The 17,484-nt window shown below is 37.6% G+C and overlaps 1 protein-coding gene across 5 annotated transcripts in view; it reads right to left on the bottom strand.

The window, feature by feature from the left end:
• Positions 1-17,484, bottom strand: part of SLC10A7 (solute carrier family 10 member 7) — a 140,800-nt gene that overhangs the window by 80,260 nt on the left and 43,056 nt on the right. For all 5 annotated transcript variants that reach the window (XM_041489256.1, XM_041489258.1, XM_041489257.1 and 2 more), the window contains exon 5: positions 14,347-14,385. In XM_041489256.1, the coding sequence (XP_041345190.1) occupies positions 14,347-14,385 (39 nt within the window). The remainder of the gene's footprint in view (positions 1-14,346; positions 14,386-17,484) is intronic.

Genomic DNA, 17,484 nt, shown 5'->3' with positions numbered 1-17,484 from the left:
TCTAGACATGGGCACATTCACTCAAACAGGCTTTGAAATAATTAGACAAGAAAAACCTTCCTTTCGCAACCAAGCCCTAATTTTTAAGACTACAGTTTGCAGAAAAAACTTCAAAAACATTTCTGTCCACATGCTTGTAATGCACCCACATTGTACCTTCACTATGCCAGGAATGTACAATCTGATGTGCACCACAGTTCCTGAGTGGCAGAAGGACAAATGTTCCCCTAAAAAGATCAGGCACTAGGGAAGCTAGTGCAGGTGAGCACCTCAAATTAATTCCTTAATTTGCTACCTTTGCATTGAAATAATATGAATATATAGGTGATCATAAAGAATTTTAATGGCACAAGGAATGCCTCAACTCAATCTTAGTCCAGCTGATTAGATTTTCACCATGATTTAAGATAGTTCCTGTAAAACCTACAGAACAGCATCCAAATCCTCTACAAGATTATTGCCCGATTGCCCATGAAAACTGAACTTCACCATGTAATGTCATAAACAAATTATTTTTCTGTTGGGATATTTGTAAACAGAATCAGTATGGAAAAAGTAATTCAAAAGTTTTTCACCATAGCAGCTTTTACTTGATATTAACACCCTGAAGAACTATGTTCCCATCCCAGCATGAACAAGTTAAGCTAGTGCTGGCTCTCAAATGATTATTTGGATGAAGCCTTCTGTGTTTCTGATGAAAAAAAAAAGAAGAAACCTCAGGATTGAGAACAACAGGTAGGCAGAGGATGTGTGGCAATGGTGCAGAGGGAATAAATCTGCAGGATAGTTGAGGTGTGTGCACCCTGCTGCTGAAATAGGAGCACCCAGGTCAGGGCTGCCTCAGGACAACCCTGGTTCAGGTTGAGCCAGAACTTGCTGTTGCTTCTTCTGCATGGAAGCCAGCACAATCCCCAGAGATCTGCCCATCCTCTCTTGCTTATCCAGTGGATCACCTTAATTTAGACCTCCTGCTCTCCAGGGCTCTCCTGTCCCCAAATCCTTCTTTGTCACAAACCTCTTTTTAATCTGCTTGGACATTTCAGTGCTTGACCGAGCTCTGATACCTGATAGATCACCCCCTTGCTAGTTCTCCAAAGAGAAAGGAACTTTTTACTCTGACAGGGTTTTAGGAAATCCATGACCCAAGTACATGACCAAAACATTAACTGGACAGCCTAGGGACAGCAAGTGTCCCTGCAGAAAAAGATACTCCTACAAGTCCTAATGTATATCTCACTATGAGTGTTTGAACAGCTTTATTGATAAGATTGTAGTGTTTTTTTTCTATCAGCCATGGTCCTTTACTGTTCCTACAGGAAAGCACAGTAATTATTTGGAAGAGGCTGTGGAGGGTTTCTAACAGCTACAAAATAATACCAACAGCAAATAAAACAAATTATACCTCCTACTATATATTACAGACTTTATAGTTTTCTGTGTATTATTTGATAACACTGGCTTGGGATGGTCTCAATACAAGTTCCGCTGGCACTGGACTGTGCTGTTGTCTGAATTAGCATAACAATTTTAATCCCAAGAGTTAACAGAAATCAGATTGAAAAATAAAAAAGGATCCAGCATAATGCTTTGTAAGCATTTATGGTGCAATAATTATGCCACAGCTTGACGTAGTAAGACTCTCATAATATATTTTTCCAAATGTCTTTGGAGTGACATATCCCAATTTGACAGACTTTCATGTACATGGGGAGGAACAGCCCTCCACTAACTCTGCTTCGGGGTAAGCAAACTGAAGTGATAATAATGATGAAATTCTATTTTAGTTCTCTGACTTGAATTCATATACACGCTGACTGGATTTTGAAACTGCAAGACAAAATGGTAGATGGGCCAGCTTAGCTGGGAAGCCCACACTGTAATTAGGAAGGGAGGGGGGAAGAGGAAAAAGAAATAGCATGCAGCAAAACCATACTTTTATAAACTGAGTTACTAAACTAGGCAGTAAGGCAGTACTCTATAAATATTAGGCTTCATCTAGATTTTATTATTTTGCAAGCTGTTTGTATTACAGTGATGCTCTTAGCTTGTATTTTAACTACCTACTAAAAATATGGAAAGCAATAGTAATAAATATATTTTATACATGAGTTCATGTACCAGTTTTTTGTTGGGGACACTACACAGTCTATAAAATGAATCTGTATTCTTTTACTCTGTGTTAATTGGCCTTCAAAGTCAGGAACAGATAGAAGCTATATCTCAAGTCAATGACCACAAAAACCTTACCAAAATGCTAAACAAGAGTTAAGGCTACAGTAAAACTGACACTGTTATTTTGCTAAATGCTTCATTGTAGTGCATTATCTGTGTTACAAGTACACCAAGTGGCCTTTCTGGGGACTGAATACAACTTCATATGATTTTGTACCCACTGTAGGGAACTCCATTCTGTAGCACAGGGAAAGATCCAATGATCACCACTGAAGGAACAAAAGCATGTGTATCTAAGCACCAATTATCAGAAACAAGAAAGAAATTGAGCTATGTCTAGGTGCTCATGGAAGGCAGTGCAACCTCTGGGATTTATTTGCTCTTACAGAAAAAATTAAGTACATTCATGTAAAAATCTTAGACCCATTTGTAGCCTTTTCAAACTTCCAAAGACTGGTTTTCCAGCTGCATGCTGTCTACTTCCCAGGATGCACTGGACACACTCTTGAATATCAGCTTCACTCATTACAACCAAGCTTTCACAACCATATGCAGAATATTTACACACCATAGACTAGTTCCTCCAGTCAGAGCAGAACTGCTGCCAATATAAATACCATGCCCTGTGAGCTGATGGACAAAACAGTACTGTCTACGTAAGAAAACTCCAAAACAAAACAAACAAAAAGCCAAAATCAAAAAGGCAGTTCTTGCATAACAGCATACCTTCAGAACCAGCAGATCCATGGACTACATAAGAAATAAATCCTGCAAAAGCTCTCCTTCCCTCACAGTCACTCTAGGTGACAAAGGACAGCACCATGTCCCTGTTGCTGTCTCCCCTGCCAGTCAGATGCTGGGCTACTGTGGGGTCCCACTAGACTCTTCTAGCAGCAGTCCAGGGTGAGAACAACCCTGGCAGCTGAGCAGGGGCCTCAGTACTGCTCCTCACTTTAAGACACTCCGTCTTCCAATCCACTTCCAATTGTAATTTATCCAAGAATTAGACCTCTTACAGATTGATTACTAGCTCCAGGCACCTGATAAGTAATGACAAAATTAAATTCACAGTCTAGTACAGTTTATTAGCAGGTTACTGAGCTGTTGGAAGGAAACAACCTCACTCCTCTCCCAATGCCTTCCTCCCATGCTTCACACCACTCACACAACAAGTGCCTGTACAACATGGAGAATAATGTCTACACAAAGCCTGCAAAGTCCAAAGAAGACTGACCTGCACATTGACACCTTATGTCACTTTGTGTGGAAGGACCAGATTCAGATCTTGCAATGTCTGCAGACACACTGCTAACATTCTGTCTCCTTCTTTACAGAAATTGCACTTACCCACAACTGTGTATTTGTACTGCAAGTTCCTGTAAAACACCTAAGTGGAAAATAAACCTACAGTGTGGATTTATCTACCTGCATTATGTATTCTCTTTCCAAGCAAAACTCAACATGGAAGCAAATTGTGTCAGCTGCTGATCACTTAACATGAAAAAGATTACAAGAGAAAAGTTAAATCATAAATGCACAAAGACCTTCTCCCTAACTGCTGCACTATCTCACACAATAAAATGAATAATTTAACTATCTGAAACTTCACATGTACAGGGTGCTGCAAGTAGACCAGTGGCATTTTCACTTCAAATTTATATAGTCTTTAGTCAGTATACTTAATCTGCATTTCTAACACCTGCTTCAGTCAGCTGTGAAATGCAATGTTATTTATAAAATTTTCTTTCATCTTTGTACTGTCCATCCAACAAAAAAAATTATGATATTGGGTAATAATTTGACTTTTAAAAGGATATGAAACTTTTCACACATTTTTTGATCACTGCTTGAAAGACACGCTCATATATTTGACATTCCATTTTATTAAAAGGTTTAAGTTTTTCAAAAACCCTTTCCCATTATTCATGTTATCTAATTCTATGTAATATAGTTCTCTTTCAAATAGTTAATGTTTGCTTTCCATATAGTAGTAAAAATGTGGTTAAGAAAGCAGACTACAACTACGCAATGAGGCATAGCAAGGTGTGCATTTTCAGACTATGCGAGCTTGCCTCAAATGCACCAGAAGGAAGAAGCCAGAATGACTTTTCCACTCAGATGGGCATCAATGCTGGCACCTGTAGCTACCAGAGTACAAGGGTATGTGGAAAGGGTAGGCAGAGGGGGTGAAACCACATGCAGATTTCATCCAGCAAGTTTATGTGAGGCAAAAAGCTGTTCCCAATCATGCACAGTCTCAGTCAAATTAAACACTTGATACCAATAAATATATCCAAGGAAAGTGTCCCATGTTGAGCTTTCAGTACACGGTTGAAAGACAGAAGATAATATGAAAAACCTATCTTCATAAATCAATGGGCAAAATTTTCTATCTGACACGATCACCTAATTTAGATACAAGTATAAATAATTCTTTTTCTTGCAAAACAAAAAATGACAAGTTTTCCATAGTTTCACCCTTTGTAGAGCAAACTGAGTTTGTCATAGATAAAGTCAGATGTTCATCTAGTCTGATCTTCCACCAGCTCTCCTTTACAGCACATAAACATCCTTGCAACAAGTTACGCTGGAGCAACCAAGAAGGTACCATCAGAAAATAATTTAGGAAAGGAATTTTGTCATACAACCTTTTTTCAGGAAGTAGAAACAACAAATACAATAATTGACTTATCATTGTAGGAAAGTAATCTGGAGAACTGGGTGGAGAATTGGAATGAAGGTGGAGGAAACAAGATGCTGGGAAGTGCATTTGCTCACGTGCCATGCCCAAAAGGCGATAAACTGTATAAACAAACCTGAACCTCATTACCTCCAAGATGGTTTGGATGTTGCTGGGCTGGGGTTTTGGAGTGCTATTTTTTTGTTGGGCATTTATGTTTGTTTGGTTTTTTTTTTTTTTAAACAAGAAGTTAAAATGAAAACTCTATGCCACTGACAGAACAGCGTTAAGAGAAGCCAAATAATGACAGATCCTAAACTAAAACAGTTCTCTCCCTCCTCCACAATCACCAGTCTTTTCAAGTGTGTGCCATTAAGGATGAAAGCTGAAGATTGTTTTGATACCTACAAAGAAGATAAGGCGAAATAATAATGAAAGGAGCCTTTCCACAACAACACAAGTACAGCTATAAAAAAAAAACCCATGAACTACTCCTGGCTCATACTGAAGGTCATGATTGTTTCCCAAAACTGACTTTTAAAAAGCCCACAATGAAGAACAAACACAATTTCCAAAGGAAGCTCCAGTTTTATAACCATGCCTTGCTTGCTAGTTGAGCTAAAGACTTTGCAAGAGCTTTTGACCTAACCTCTGGCACCTCCACTAAGACAGTATTTGTCACCCTGACAGCAAGGGGAATGATTTCCAGCCCCTCAACTTAGAGTAATAATGACATCAGTCTTGTTTTCACCCCTAGAGACTGAGGACTGCCGAGTTTTAAACAGGCACTGTTCAGCCAGATAGAGAAGAACTACAGCAAAAAAAATCCAGGCAGAGGTTTAACCTGTTCTGGACCAAAAAGCTGAATAAATTAATGTGTTTTGGAAATTTTCCTTCCATAAAGAGTTAACTAAAGGTAAAAGAAGGTTTGTATAGAACAATGCAGCACTGGTACTGCTGTTTGTACTACATGCTAGAACTCAACTCTTGCTCTCTACTGAATCTATGTTTGGTGGCCAGAGAAGGAAAAAGAGCTCCGTGCTCCCTGATGGATCAGTGGAGGTGACGGCTCAGCACACCAGCTCATGTTTTACAGCACACACACACAGCTGCTGGGTGAAACAACTCCTTGCAGCTGCACTAGTACAAAGCCCTAATCAAGCACAAAACAGGGGCTTAAATATCCCTATTCTCAAGGAAAGGATGATTTCTCTCCACTCCCTCTCACCCCACACATACTTTTCTTATGCAGGTGACTAAAAGCTGCAGCACAGAGAAAAGAATATTGCTCCATTTCAATCAGAAGCTAAAACTTTGGGGGAGAACATTAACAGCAGATTCTAAAAACATTTTCATTTCCTTTTGATGAATTTTTTAAAAGTGAGGGAGAAAATTATATATTTTGTGCATTTCCAAATCTGTCTGCAGGGAACATTTACCCTTAAATCAGGCCAAATGACTACATGTTTGTGTACAACCACAGCCCTAGAGGAATGCAGAGGAATGCTTCTTTTAGTATTAAAAGATACTAGAGAGGGCAAAATAAAAACCAAATTGTCTTTCACAGTGCCTTCCTTCTCAATTTCTACTTGATGCACCAAACTGCCTAACATAAAGAACCAATAAATTCAAACATTTGGTTCTCACAGACACAACAAAATTCTTGCAAGAATTTCACATCTCTTGCTTTACGAATAAACTGTTCAAAGTTTTGTAGTGTACATTTTCACATTTTTTTAAAAAGAATACACACATATTTCTCCAAGTAGTTGTCAGAGGCAAATAAAGCAGCTTTTCAATGCAAACATTTTTTAAAACTAATTTTAAATGATATGGCACTGTTCCATGATATAAAGCTCAGTGACTTAATTAGAAGTCAGACATCTTGATCTTACTTTGATATTTCTTTCTGTTAATTTCACTTTATTTTGGAGTGAAAAAACAGGAAACCATTCTAATACAGAAGACAAGAAAACATCACAAACTAAACCCAGGACCTTTCAACTATACACAATTTCAACCCTGGGACATTTGTTTTTATTTGTGGTTTTTGGTTTTTTTTTTCCTTTCACGTTCTGACCAATAACTATAGTAGGCAAAACCAGAAAAAAAAACCAGCCCAAAACAAGCAGATTCTTTTGACAAAAATGTGATATTTTCATACCAGAGGGGACAATGAAAAATTGCTAATTATGACATAAGTAATCTTAGACAAACTGATTGTATGCTAAAACTGTATCAGCACAGATTTGATTTACATACTAATCCAAGCAATCACCTGATTATATACTATTAAACACATATATTTCCGTCTCTAGATGTTCTCCAAATAATAGTTTCCAAAGAGAGGCACTCTTGTTTCTTTAATTCATTAGCTTCCACTTCAAATGGAATCAAGCTTATTGTAAATTTCCAGTGTTCATTCTCCATTAACAATGATGACAGTGGTGATGATCGCACCACAGTGACAGAGATATTTCATTTTCCCCACGCTATGTGATCAGAAGAAATATGCCAGATCACAAAGTTTAAGATACTTTGAGTGTCCAGTCTTGGCTACAGAACCTTCTCACCCTTCTACCTTGCAATTCCTCAAGTGACAATTGGACTGGAAGAGTGACGCTGCTTCAACTCTCACACTACCTTTCCAAAGCACAACAAACACCTTGAGTTCTGCCTCTGAATTTTCTCCAGCAACATCCACTTTTGCTGTTTGTTTTACTAACTCAAGAAATGCTACTGACACAAATATCCTCAGTTCTCTCTTTTCCTAAAATCCTAATCCATGGAAACAGTAATGATGGGGGCAGGATTCAACCTACGGTCTCAAAAGCCATCACTGAGTACCATGCCTAGCAGGTACACTAGATGAGGTTGCTGACCAAAAAAAGTAGGTGCAAGGAAAAAAAAAAAAATCCTACCTGTCAGCTGTCATATGAGGAAGTAGGAGAAGCAGAATATTTATCTTTAGAAAGGTAGCAGTGGCTTATTTTTTGGCCTCAAAGATAACACAAAGAGATGTATTTAATGGCCTACTTATTGCTATCTTTAAACAAACTTTTTTTTGGCAGAACTGACTGCTTGAGTCCCATAAGACCAAGTAGATGAATTAAATGATCAGTAGCAAAAGCTAATGGGAAAACTGAGAAAGCCCTGAGACAAGCTACAGCCCACATAATTTCTACACATTTGACAGCTAATGGTTTCAATTTTTGTTATTAGGTAGATTTCAAGGCATTTTCCTCTTGACCACTGTAAAAAAAAAAAAAAAAAAAAAAAAAAAAAAAAAAAAAAAAAAAAAAAAAAAAAAAAAAAAAAAAAAAAAAAAAAAAAAAAAAAAAACAAAAAAAAAAAACCAAAAAAAACCCAAAAAAACAGGAACTAATCATTGGCCTTCCTAGAGGACAGTCTTTTTTGAGACCTTGCCAGCACATTTTCTTTCCTCTTGGTTACTGTTACCTACCCTCCTTCTCTGTAACATATCAACGATAACCACCAGCAGTGTTATTTGTTAACTGGTTCTCTGTGCTGGCTGGCTCTGCAAATCCCTACTGACTTAAATCTCTTTTCAGACCAGCTGTGTCATGAGTGAGACCACACAGTGGGTGTTACAATACCCACATTTCCAGTTGTTCCTCTACCCAATTTCTCTCAATCCCTTGGAAGCAAGATCCCATTTACTCCTTTTGGAATACTGCACCTTTATACTTTTAAACTTTTTTTAAAGGAGTTCAGCATTAGTCATAGACAGGCAGATTTTTTTATTATTGTTTTATTTAGTAAAAAAATCTACAGCTCATTCTATCTGATAACCACTCTGTCAGTTTGGCTTTGGGAGGGAGAGAGATGATCAATAAAGGAATACTGGAATGGGTGCACATGCCCAGAAATCCCTGAAAATAATAATGTATGTCTTCAAGCCTGTGCTAAAAGGTGTCTTCCATAGGAAGCTTTGTTATTCTGCCTTGCTTGTACCAAAATAGCACAAACAAACTCAAGTTTAGGTATTCATCTGAGCATGCTGTACCCTGGAAGTTTGAGTACCTGGTGAGAGTGAAGGCCTACACGCTTTGAGAAGTTACTTGGCAAACCTGGAAACAGCCAATGATGCCCAGGCTTACTTTGAGATTTCAGCTCCAGCTAGCAGAAATCAAAATTAGGATATTAAACAACAAAAAGAGATCTGAGCATCAACCATTAAATAAGTTACAGTAAAGCAACATAAGTGGCTCCCAAGATTATTTAAATTCCATGGAATACCAGATTTTCCTGCCTGGTCCATACTATCTGGCCCAAACACTCACTGCTGCAGAGATCTGCCATCCCCTTCCACTCATGCAAAAAACAATCCTTCAAGGATAAGGTGCCTTCCCTAGTGGCTGATTAAGAGGGAGAACTTGCTCAGGACTTGGAGAACTACCCCGATCAAAATCGGAGCACAGACCAGCAGCACCTCTGTACTGCTCACAGAGCAAGAGAAGACCACTTCTGAGAGTGCAGTGGTTCTCCATAAAGCAGCTCCACTTTGAAATTAAACAGGACTGAATCTAGAATTCAGCACCTGTTGTGAACAGACTTCCTGGCAAGATTTCCTTGTAAACAGCTAGCAGAGTAAAAAGGGAATCCCAGATGACTGCTCTGCCCCTTTTCATACTGCAAAGACACAATTAAGACAGAACAAAGGGATATACAAAAATGTGTCTGATTTTAGGAAAATATTTACAGTGTTTATACTAGAAATGCTTAAGACAGATAAGGATCTATTTATCCTAAAAATAACTAAGATTTAACAAGTGATAGTAAAAAAGCCCCAGATAAACCTAAACCATTCAACATCCATTAAGGTAAAATAAAGTAAATAAATTCAGCCAATTGCTTATTTCCATATGGTTGGATTTCTTTAAATGGTAATGAAATCATTGCTAAAAAATCCATTGTTATTAAAATAAAAAAGTTGGCTCAGCCTACCAAAATTAGATTTGTAAGTTGCTGGTCATTCCCATAATTAAATCTGTGTCACAAATTTGCAAGAAAAATGGACACTATGACTAATGCATTTACTTGCAGCACTAGTGCTGTCAGGCTGTGTAAATCATTATGCCTGCTAAAGCAGACTAGATAAGAATTCCATACATTTTCATTAACCAACTAAGCTTTGGGTGTATGTGAGAAGCTAACTTTATTCTCTGCTAGCTTTAGCTTGCATTTGGAAGACAATGTAAACAAAAATACTAACCTTGATTTGATGAGCCATGTGGAGGCTACAAAAATTATTTGAGCTTTTTGAACGGCATGAACCAGCTCTGTCCCCTCTGAGAGATGGTCAGATAACAGAAAAAACCCACACATATTTAGTTTGGACAAAGGAGATTAATGGAATGACGGGCACCTGACATGTGTCTCATTTCATCTATTATGTTTCAACAGAGAAAGAAAAGCTAATCCAAGACAGCACTGAGGAAGTCTTAAACAAGGCTTTGCTGTTTGCTCAGGAGTCCAGTGGTCACCAGAGCAGAGTCCCCAGAATATTCTATTTTCCTCTTGACTTCCTGTCACCACAGGCCTTCAGATCTGTTTCAGTTCTTTGCTGAAGGCGAAGCTGATGGCTGTTCCTTTCACACTAACTGTTCATAGAAGAACCAGCCTACACTGACTCAACCAAAAGCTGGATATTCTTACAGGATTCCCAGCACAGAGTCTCAAGAAGAAAGGAGATTCATGAGAGACAGAAAGATTAGACAAGACTGGTCCAGTCCAGCAGTGCAGAGCATTTTGTGAGGACACAATGTTCTGGAAGTCCATGTCCCACACACAAGGCATTACATTGTCACTGCAAACTGAGTGCAGCTCTCAGCCAAACACGTCTCCAGTGCAGGAGCAGCCTCAGTGACAGGTGGACAAAGTCAAAGGAGCTGAACCACTCAGGCAAACGCCACGGAACAACCATCAGCACAGCGTGTTTTGCAGCTTCCTGCCTATTGCTCTGTGATTTGTACATTTGCAAGTATTTGCCTTTTAGAAGCAGAATAGAAATGCTTAGGAAGCATGGCAATGCGTACAACATTAAGAATTCCAGTAGACCTACACTTCACATTCCAGGTAATTTCTTCAGCCTTAAGGTGCAAAAGTATCCTCTCCTCCAAGTGGAAGCAGCTACACAGTGCTTTCTATCTTAACATGTGCATGCAACCTTGGAATAACCAACCACTCTGTATGAGTAAAACCCTAGCAGATTATATCAAAACCCCATTAAGAGGAAAATCTGAAATCACTTCTTATGTTGCACAATTATTGTAAAGCAAACTGCTTAAACGAGGGGAGGAGATAATGATATTAACTACCCAGCTCAGAGCAATCCTCTGTGGTATGAGCCTAAATATTCTCTTGGCTGAAATTTATGTAAATTGAATTCATCTATCGCTAGTTATTACTAATCTAGCTATATAAAAACACTTTTCTGTAACAATTGGTTTTTTCAAACACTGGGTTTTAATTAGACCTGAGACACTATTAAACTAAGTCAACAAAATAATGTAAATATGTAGTGTATCATTCCATGTACTTTTTGTCTGTATATTTATGGGAATACGGACTTTGGTGGAGTTAAAAAGGAATTACTTTGTGGTTGGCTGGCTGTTTTTGTAAATCTCTTTACCAGTGGAAACACCCCCATGTCCTTAATCTAAGTGCATTTCTGCTCATCACGACATATTTGTCATTTCTACATCTTGTATATCACAAGATGTTCCATTTCATCTGAATAAGCTAATCTCAGTATCATTCTAACATTATAGCAAGTATTTTCCTGCAACCATTTTGTTCCACAACTTACTTTAATTTAACTTCTCAAGCACTATTTCCTAGTCTTAAGGAAAAAAAGCAAAAAAAAACGTGGTGGGGGCAGGAGAGTAATTAGCAGAGCACATCTTTCAGCCCTTTTAAATCAGCCTGTTTGACACTATCACGCACAGGCACTGGCCCACAGGGCATAGTCTGAAAAGAGAAAACGCTGTCCTGGCTTTGTCACAAGCACCACAACCAGCCCACGTGCTACACGTGGTAAGAAAAGGAACATAAGAAAAACTTCAGCCTTGCTAAGGTCAGAGCCTTCTAAATAATCTCCAGAAAGTTTTGGTCACAAAGGTCTGTAACTCCATCTAAGCCTGTCCACATACCGCTCATCATTGGACACTCATAAGAAAAATGCAGATGTGATTTAGATTCATCCTGAATTGAATACACAGGACATAGGTTCTCCACCCATAGCCAAATCCATAAGTTAGGCACCAATATAAACTTATGGATTCCCAAAACCACTTCCACCAGGACCTTCCATTTTGTTCTCAGAAACAAGCCAATTATTTTTACATTTTATAGAACGGTATTTAATGCTTTTCTAGTTTTTCAACAGCAAACTTTCTTTGTAAGTGACCACATACTTACCAGTGCTCCATATCCAGAGCAGCCCAATTCAAGGTCACATAGACCCACACCACTGTGAAGCTACTGCTAAACAACTCTGTCTACTTACTACTGTACCTGACCTACCATCATATGTCAATCACCAGGTTTATCCTATCAACTTCATAACCGGAAAAGTTAGTCAGAACAAAGCGCTCAGTACACATATTTGTGATTTGCTTTGTCATACACATGTATTCCCTACATAATCATGACTTCAAGTAGAATTACCATAACAAATGTTTAAATGTGTGGATATATTTGTAATTTAATAGTAACCAGTGTCTTTGCCGTGTTATTCTAAAAAAAAAAAAAAAGTCAGCTCGTATTATGGTTTCATTCTAGCTGATCTTTAATATTTTTTGAAAAGTCTTTTCTGGGAACTTTGTAAGAATAATGTTTACTGCAATGCTGCTCCAGCATTTGCAAAAAGACCTGAAGGGAACAAAAAGTGAAATGAGGTAATTACATGTAAGCAGAACTTACCAAAGATCATGAACTAAGACCAAAACCAAAATTAGGAGTATTACATGAAAACAAAAACTAACCCAGCTTCTTGAGCTCAGATTTCTTCAAAGAGCTGCAAACAGCTACTAGAAATTGAAAATATGTCTCTGCTGATTTACTAGGAGCCAGCATTGTAGTCAGATGCAGTGGAGCCTAAATTCTTACTTGAAGCCAAAAAGTATCTCCAAATGGCAGCTGAACTGAGCTTTTGGGTATTCACAGAAACCTCTTGAACTGAAAGCTGGAGACAGCAGGGAAACCAGGAGCTCGTGCCAAGCGACAAGAAAAATATCACACACATACATACACAGACTACAGAGTTTTCCCAATACTTCCACAGTTTGAGGCAGCCCCACGGAAGGAGAATATTACAGGTAACAAAAAGGACAAGTACTTGGGAACTGGTATTTTAAATATGTGAGAGGTTGTCCATACCCCAAAAAACTTATATCCATCTTCCTAACTTCAGCTTAGTCCCTCAAAAATGCAGCAGCACAACACAACTTCAAAATGCCATGTGACTTTGTCTCTTGCTCGTACAGTTCCATATACTTAAGATTCTAAAAGCCAGCTTCTCATAAAATTTAAAAAAAAAAAGCCATGAATAAAAAGTGAGTTATTTTGTACTCACAGTTTTTATTTGAATTTTTTAATTTGGATTCTTTTATCATTCATTCATTTTATACATCACAGTATAAAACTGGGACACAAGACTGGCATCATAAACACTTACTTCTGAACAGGCATAAAGTAAGAGCAAATTCAATTATTAGCTGCCTAAATAAACAATCAGTCAAAACATAAAATAATTTTTTACTTAACATTCATTAGTATCTCTCTAAGCGACACATGAGTAAAAGAAATCTGTTCTTCCTTTCTTCATAAATATATTTAGTGTTATTTACTGCGTCCTTTCCAAATGTTTGTAGACCATCAGGACCACAAATACTGCTTTTGCTTTTTAAAGAAACAGTTATATTTCCAGCTGGATTGATTGCTTTCCCATATCCAGCTATTTTAGTGGGTTCCTCAGAGACATCGAGTGGCTTCACTGACAGTAAAATATGCTAAACAAATGACAAGTCACTGAGTAAATTAGCATCTACTCTCTGATCAGCTGGGTCATGTTTTCTTTTCAAAATCCATGGCCTCTTGATAGAAAATAATGAGTATTTGATGGGCCTTATTAGAAAAATCAATATATTGATGCCCATGTCTGAAACATCTGCATAATAATAGATTTTGTTAACCCATTAAGGAGAAAATTAAGATGTGTTTACACATTATTAATTTACCATGAGCAGAGACAATTTATTCACTACCTTTCTCAAGAGTTTAACAAAAAGAAAAGAAATTGCAATATCCCTATTTAAGGGCATGGTGACATAAACGGAAAGATTATTCAAATTTTTGCCATTTGAATGGCAAAATTCCACCAACAATAATGTGAAAAAATCCAAACACACCAATGACACTGTTAAAAATGAGACTATTAAAGCACTTGCTATAAATCCTATGTTACTTACCAAAAAACTTCCAAAAGCGGAATTAAATATAGCAGCTGCCTAGAAAGAAAAAAAAGGATAAATATCACCAATGGTGTAATAGCTACAGTGCAAGAACAAAATGTCCTTCCCCCACCCACCAAGCTATTAGATTCCCCAAATATACACGTACGCAGAGACCATTAGGCAGTTAGCCACTGCTTAAAAAATTGCCAGTCGCCTGTAACTTATGAAGAGTGATGGATTCTGGTTTATGCATTCATAAATAATGTGCTGAAAGGGACAAAAGCAGGAGGAGAAGAAAATCCTTGCTGATAGACTGAAAAGGAATATCCACAAGAACTAAGAATATTACACAGAAGCTTAGTCTCACTACTCGTGCTCTAATTTGCCAGGAACATTTTCATATACTGACTTATTAATTAAACTAAATGTTACCTGATTTAACTAAAATACTGCATTTTCATACACTTTTTAAAAATTTAATGAAATATTAGTCTGGTAAATAAACTACTTTAATAGTTCATCATAATAAAGTATTGACAGAGAGAATTTCCTGTAGCTTGACAAACAAATTTAAAATAGGAATAACAAAAAACACAACAAAAAGAAATCCCACAATCTCCCATACTTCTGAGGCCAAAATGTCATTACTTTTCACTCCACAGTCTTTTAAAATAGGAAAATAAACAGTTTTGATAATGACTTAAGAAGTGTTTGTGCTTACCTAAATATCCAGGAAATATAAGATAGCAGTATTATTTCTTAATATGAACTCATTAAATTCCAGGAAGTTAAAACTTGAGTCTTGCATAGCTTTCCCCAATTACCAAGAAAGAACAGAAACTCTGGTATGGCAGCCAGTCTGATGATGAAAAGCCACACAGCAAAGGTAAGAGGAAAGGGAGGAGGGAAATCTACCATTTACGTGCCGGTTTAGAGTCCAATTAATCACCCTGGACACTTCCACCCACAGATTAATAACAAGAGGCTGCTAGTGAGTTGAGCAAGTTTGAATAAAGTCCAAAATCAGGGTAGGAGCAGTAGCTGAACCTGCCTTCTGCTCCATAAGAGGATGCAATGAAAATGAATGGGTAATGAGATCCTTGGCTCTAGAGAGCTTAGCTTTCTTATTCAAGTTCATAATTAATTCAAAGCTTTGATAATTTCATTAGATTCCTCCTCTGCTGGCCCTGTCAATAAAAGATGGCACTGGACCACAGCTCTTCAGTGGCCCAAATACAAAAACAAATGCAGATTGGGAAACCCTGGCTGACTTGCTCACTAACAGGGACAATGGCATATGGCACTCCATGTTGTGGAGGGAGCATCTGAATAGATACAGCTAAATAAAACATTACAGTTGACAGTTGTAAACTACAGTAACATATTTTAACACCTCTTCCTCATCAGCATTTCTTTTTTGAACATTAAAAAAAAAAAAGGAGGCACAAGTCCAAACAGCTTCTCTCACCAGAGATCATAGCTGAAAGGAAGTGTGAGTAGTATAAACAATTCTTCAACAAGTGTGAATTAAATCAGGATTTTTTACTTGTATTTGAAACTGTGCAACTGATGCTTTCATGTAGCAGGAAACACTATACTCATCCACACAAACACAGAACATGGCTACCAGTCCTGATTTGGGGATCATCTAGAGATATCACATTATTTTACTTAAAACAGGCTGCAATTACACTTTCAGTAGAAATTCTGTGTCTGGAAAGGTATTAAGGAGAGATACTAGATGGTGGTATTTTGTCCATTATCAAACTTCTTTTATTCCTTCCTGATCCATCTGAAAGATATCTATTTTTTTCAAATAATCTCAAGCACGTAACAGGGACTAAGACAACAACCTTGGATAAATTTCATGCTTCAGTTGTTTAGCCAGTCATGTGAAAAAGTCATAATTCACAACCAGTTCTGGAGTACACAAGTTTACAATTTTTAACTCCCTTTCTCTGAAGTGTCAGAAATTATCCAGAGCAGATGATTAAACACTCATTACAGGCAAAAGAAGAGGGAAAAAAACCAAACAAACAAACCAGGAAGACTGCATATTAAGATACAATCATCCAGATTATTTGCCTGAGTGAGGGATGTCAATTACTCTATCTGCAGTTTTCTATGTAAACATTTTCCCTGCAAAATAAAGTTAGAAGTAATTTCTTCTCATACTCACAAACCTGGGGCTTATATTTGTGATTCTGATTCAGTTTAAACAAACTGGTAGTAAACTGAATCAACTGCTCCAGTTTGTAATTAAACATACCTAGTAGCATAACCCTGTAGAATTTAAACACTTTCGTGCTCCTTTCTATCAAAGGGATACATACCTCACAGGGCATTGTCAAAATTAATTCATTCCTTAAAAAGCACTCTGAAATCCTTAGAGGGATGATACAAATAAACATTAGTGCTGACACACGATACAGCCAGGCTCTTCATTTTCTATTTGAAACATTTATTAGTCACTATTAATGCATCACTTTTTTTAGTGTTTGCTCTTTTTGTGCTTCGGCAGATATCAGACTGTCTGCAGCCAGTTTAAATGAAACAATAAAACATGAAAACATTTGGATGCCTTTATAATACTCCAAATTCAGATTTGCATGTGTTTGCAAACCATTAATTGCATTTACCATTAGTATGAGGGGAGAGCTCTCTATAAAATCCACAGTGAAGTCCTTTCAAAAGGTAAATGCATAGCCATGTATTGAAATGTAAGGTCAGACCATGTTCAAAAGCAGCAGAATCAACAAGACAAATTTTCTAGGTTTGCATCAGCTCAAGAAACATGACTGAAAGTCACTGCCAGGACTCTGAACAGGGCAAGTACAAGAGCATGGACAGCATCACTTGAGTTAACAATTGTACGTATTAGCTCCATTAAATAACAAAATCACTTATTACTGGGCAGGTACAATTTCAGTCAACTCTGCATGGCACTGGGCTTGAGGGAATGCTGAGGGTCTGCATTTCCAAGGAGAATTCCAAATGAGAAATGACCAGGCCACCTCAGAGGGACGCCTATCTGGCAGCACTTTGAAACTTTGGAAACTCTGGTATGAGAAACTTTTCTCATACCAGAGTCTAGCACAAAGCTCCAGCCCTTCATCTCTTACCTTTTCCTGGAATATATGTACGGAAAACACT

This window comes from Pyrgilauda ruficollis, unplaced genomic scaffold (genome assembly GCF_017590135.1).
Source record: "Pyrgilauda ruficollis isolate IOZ18807 unplaced genomic scaffold, ASM1759013v1 scaffold91, whole genome shotgun sequence".
Classification (NCBI taxonomy): domain Eukaryota; kingdom Metazoa; phylum Chordata; class Aves; order Passeriformes; family Passeridae; genus Pyrgilauda; species Pyrgilauda ruficollis.
This window is presented reverse-complemented; position numbering and strand designations above follow the sequence as displayed.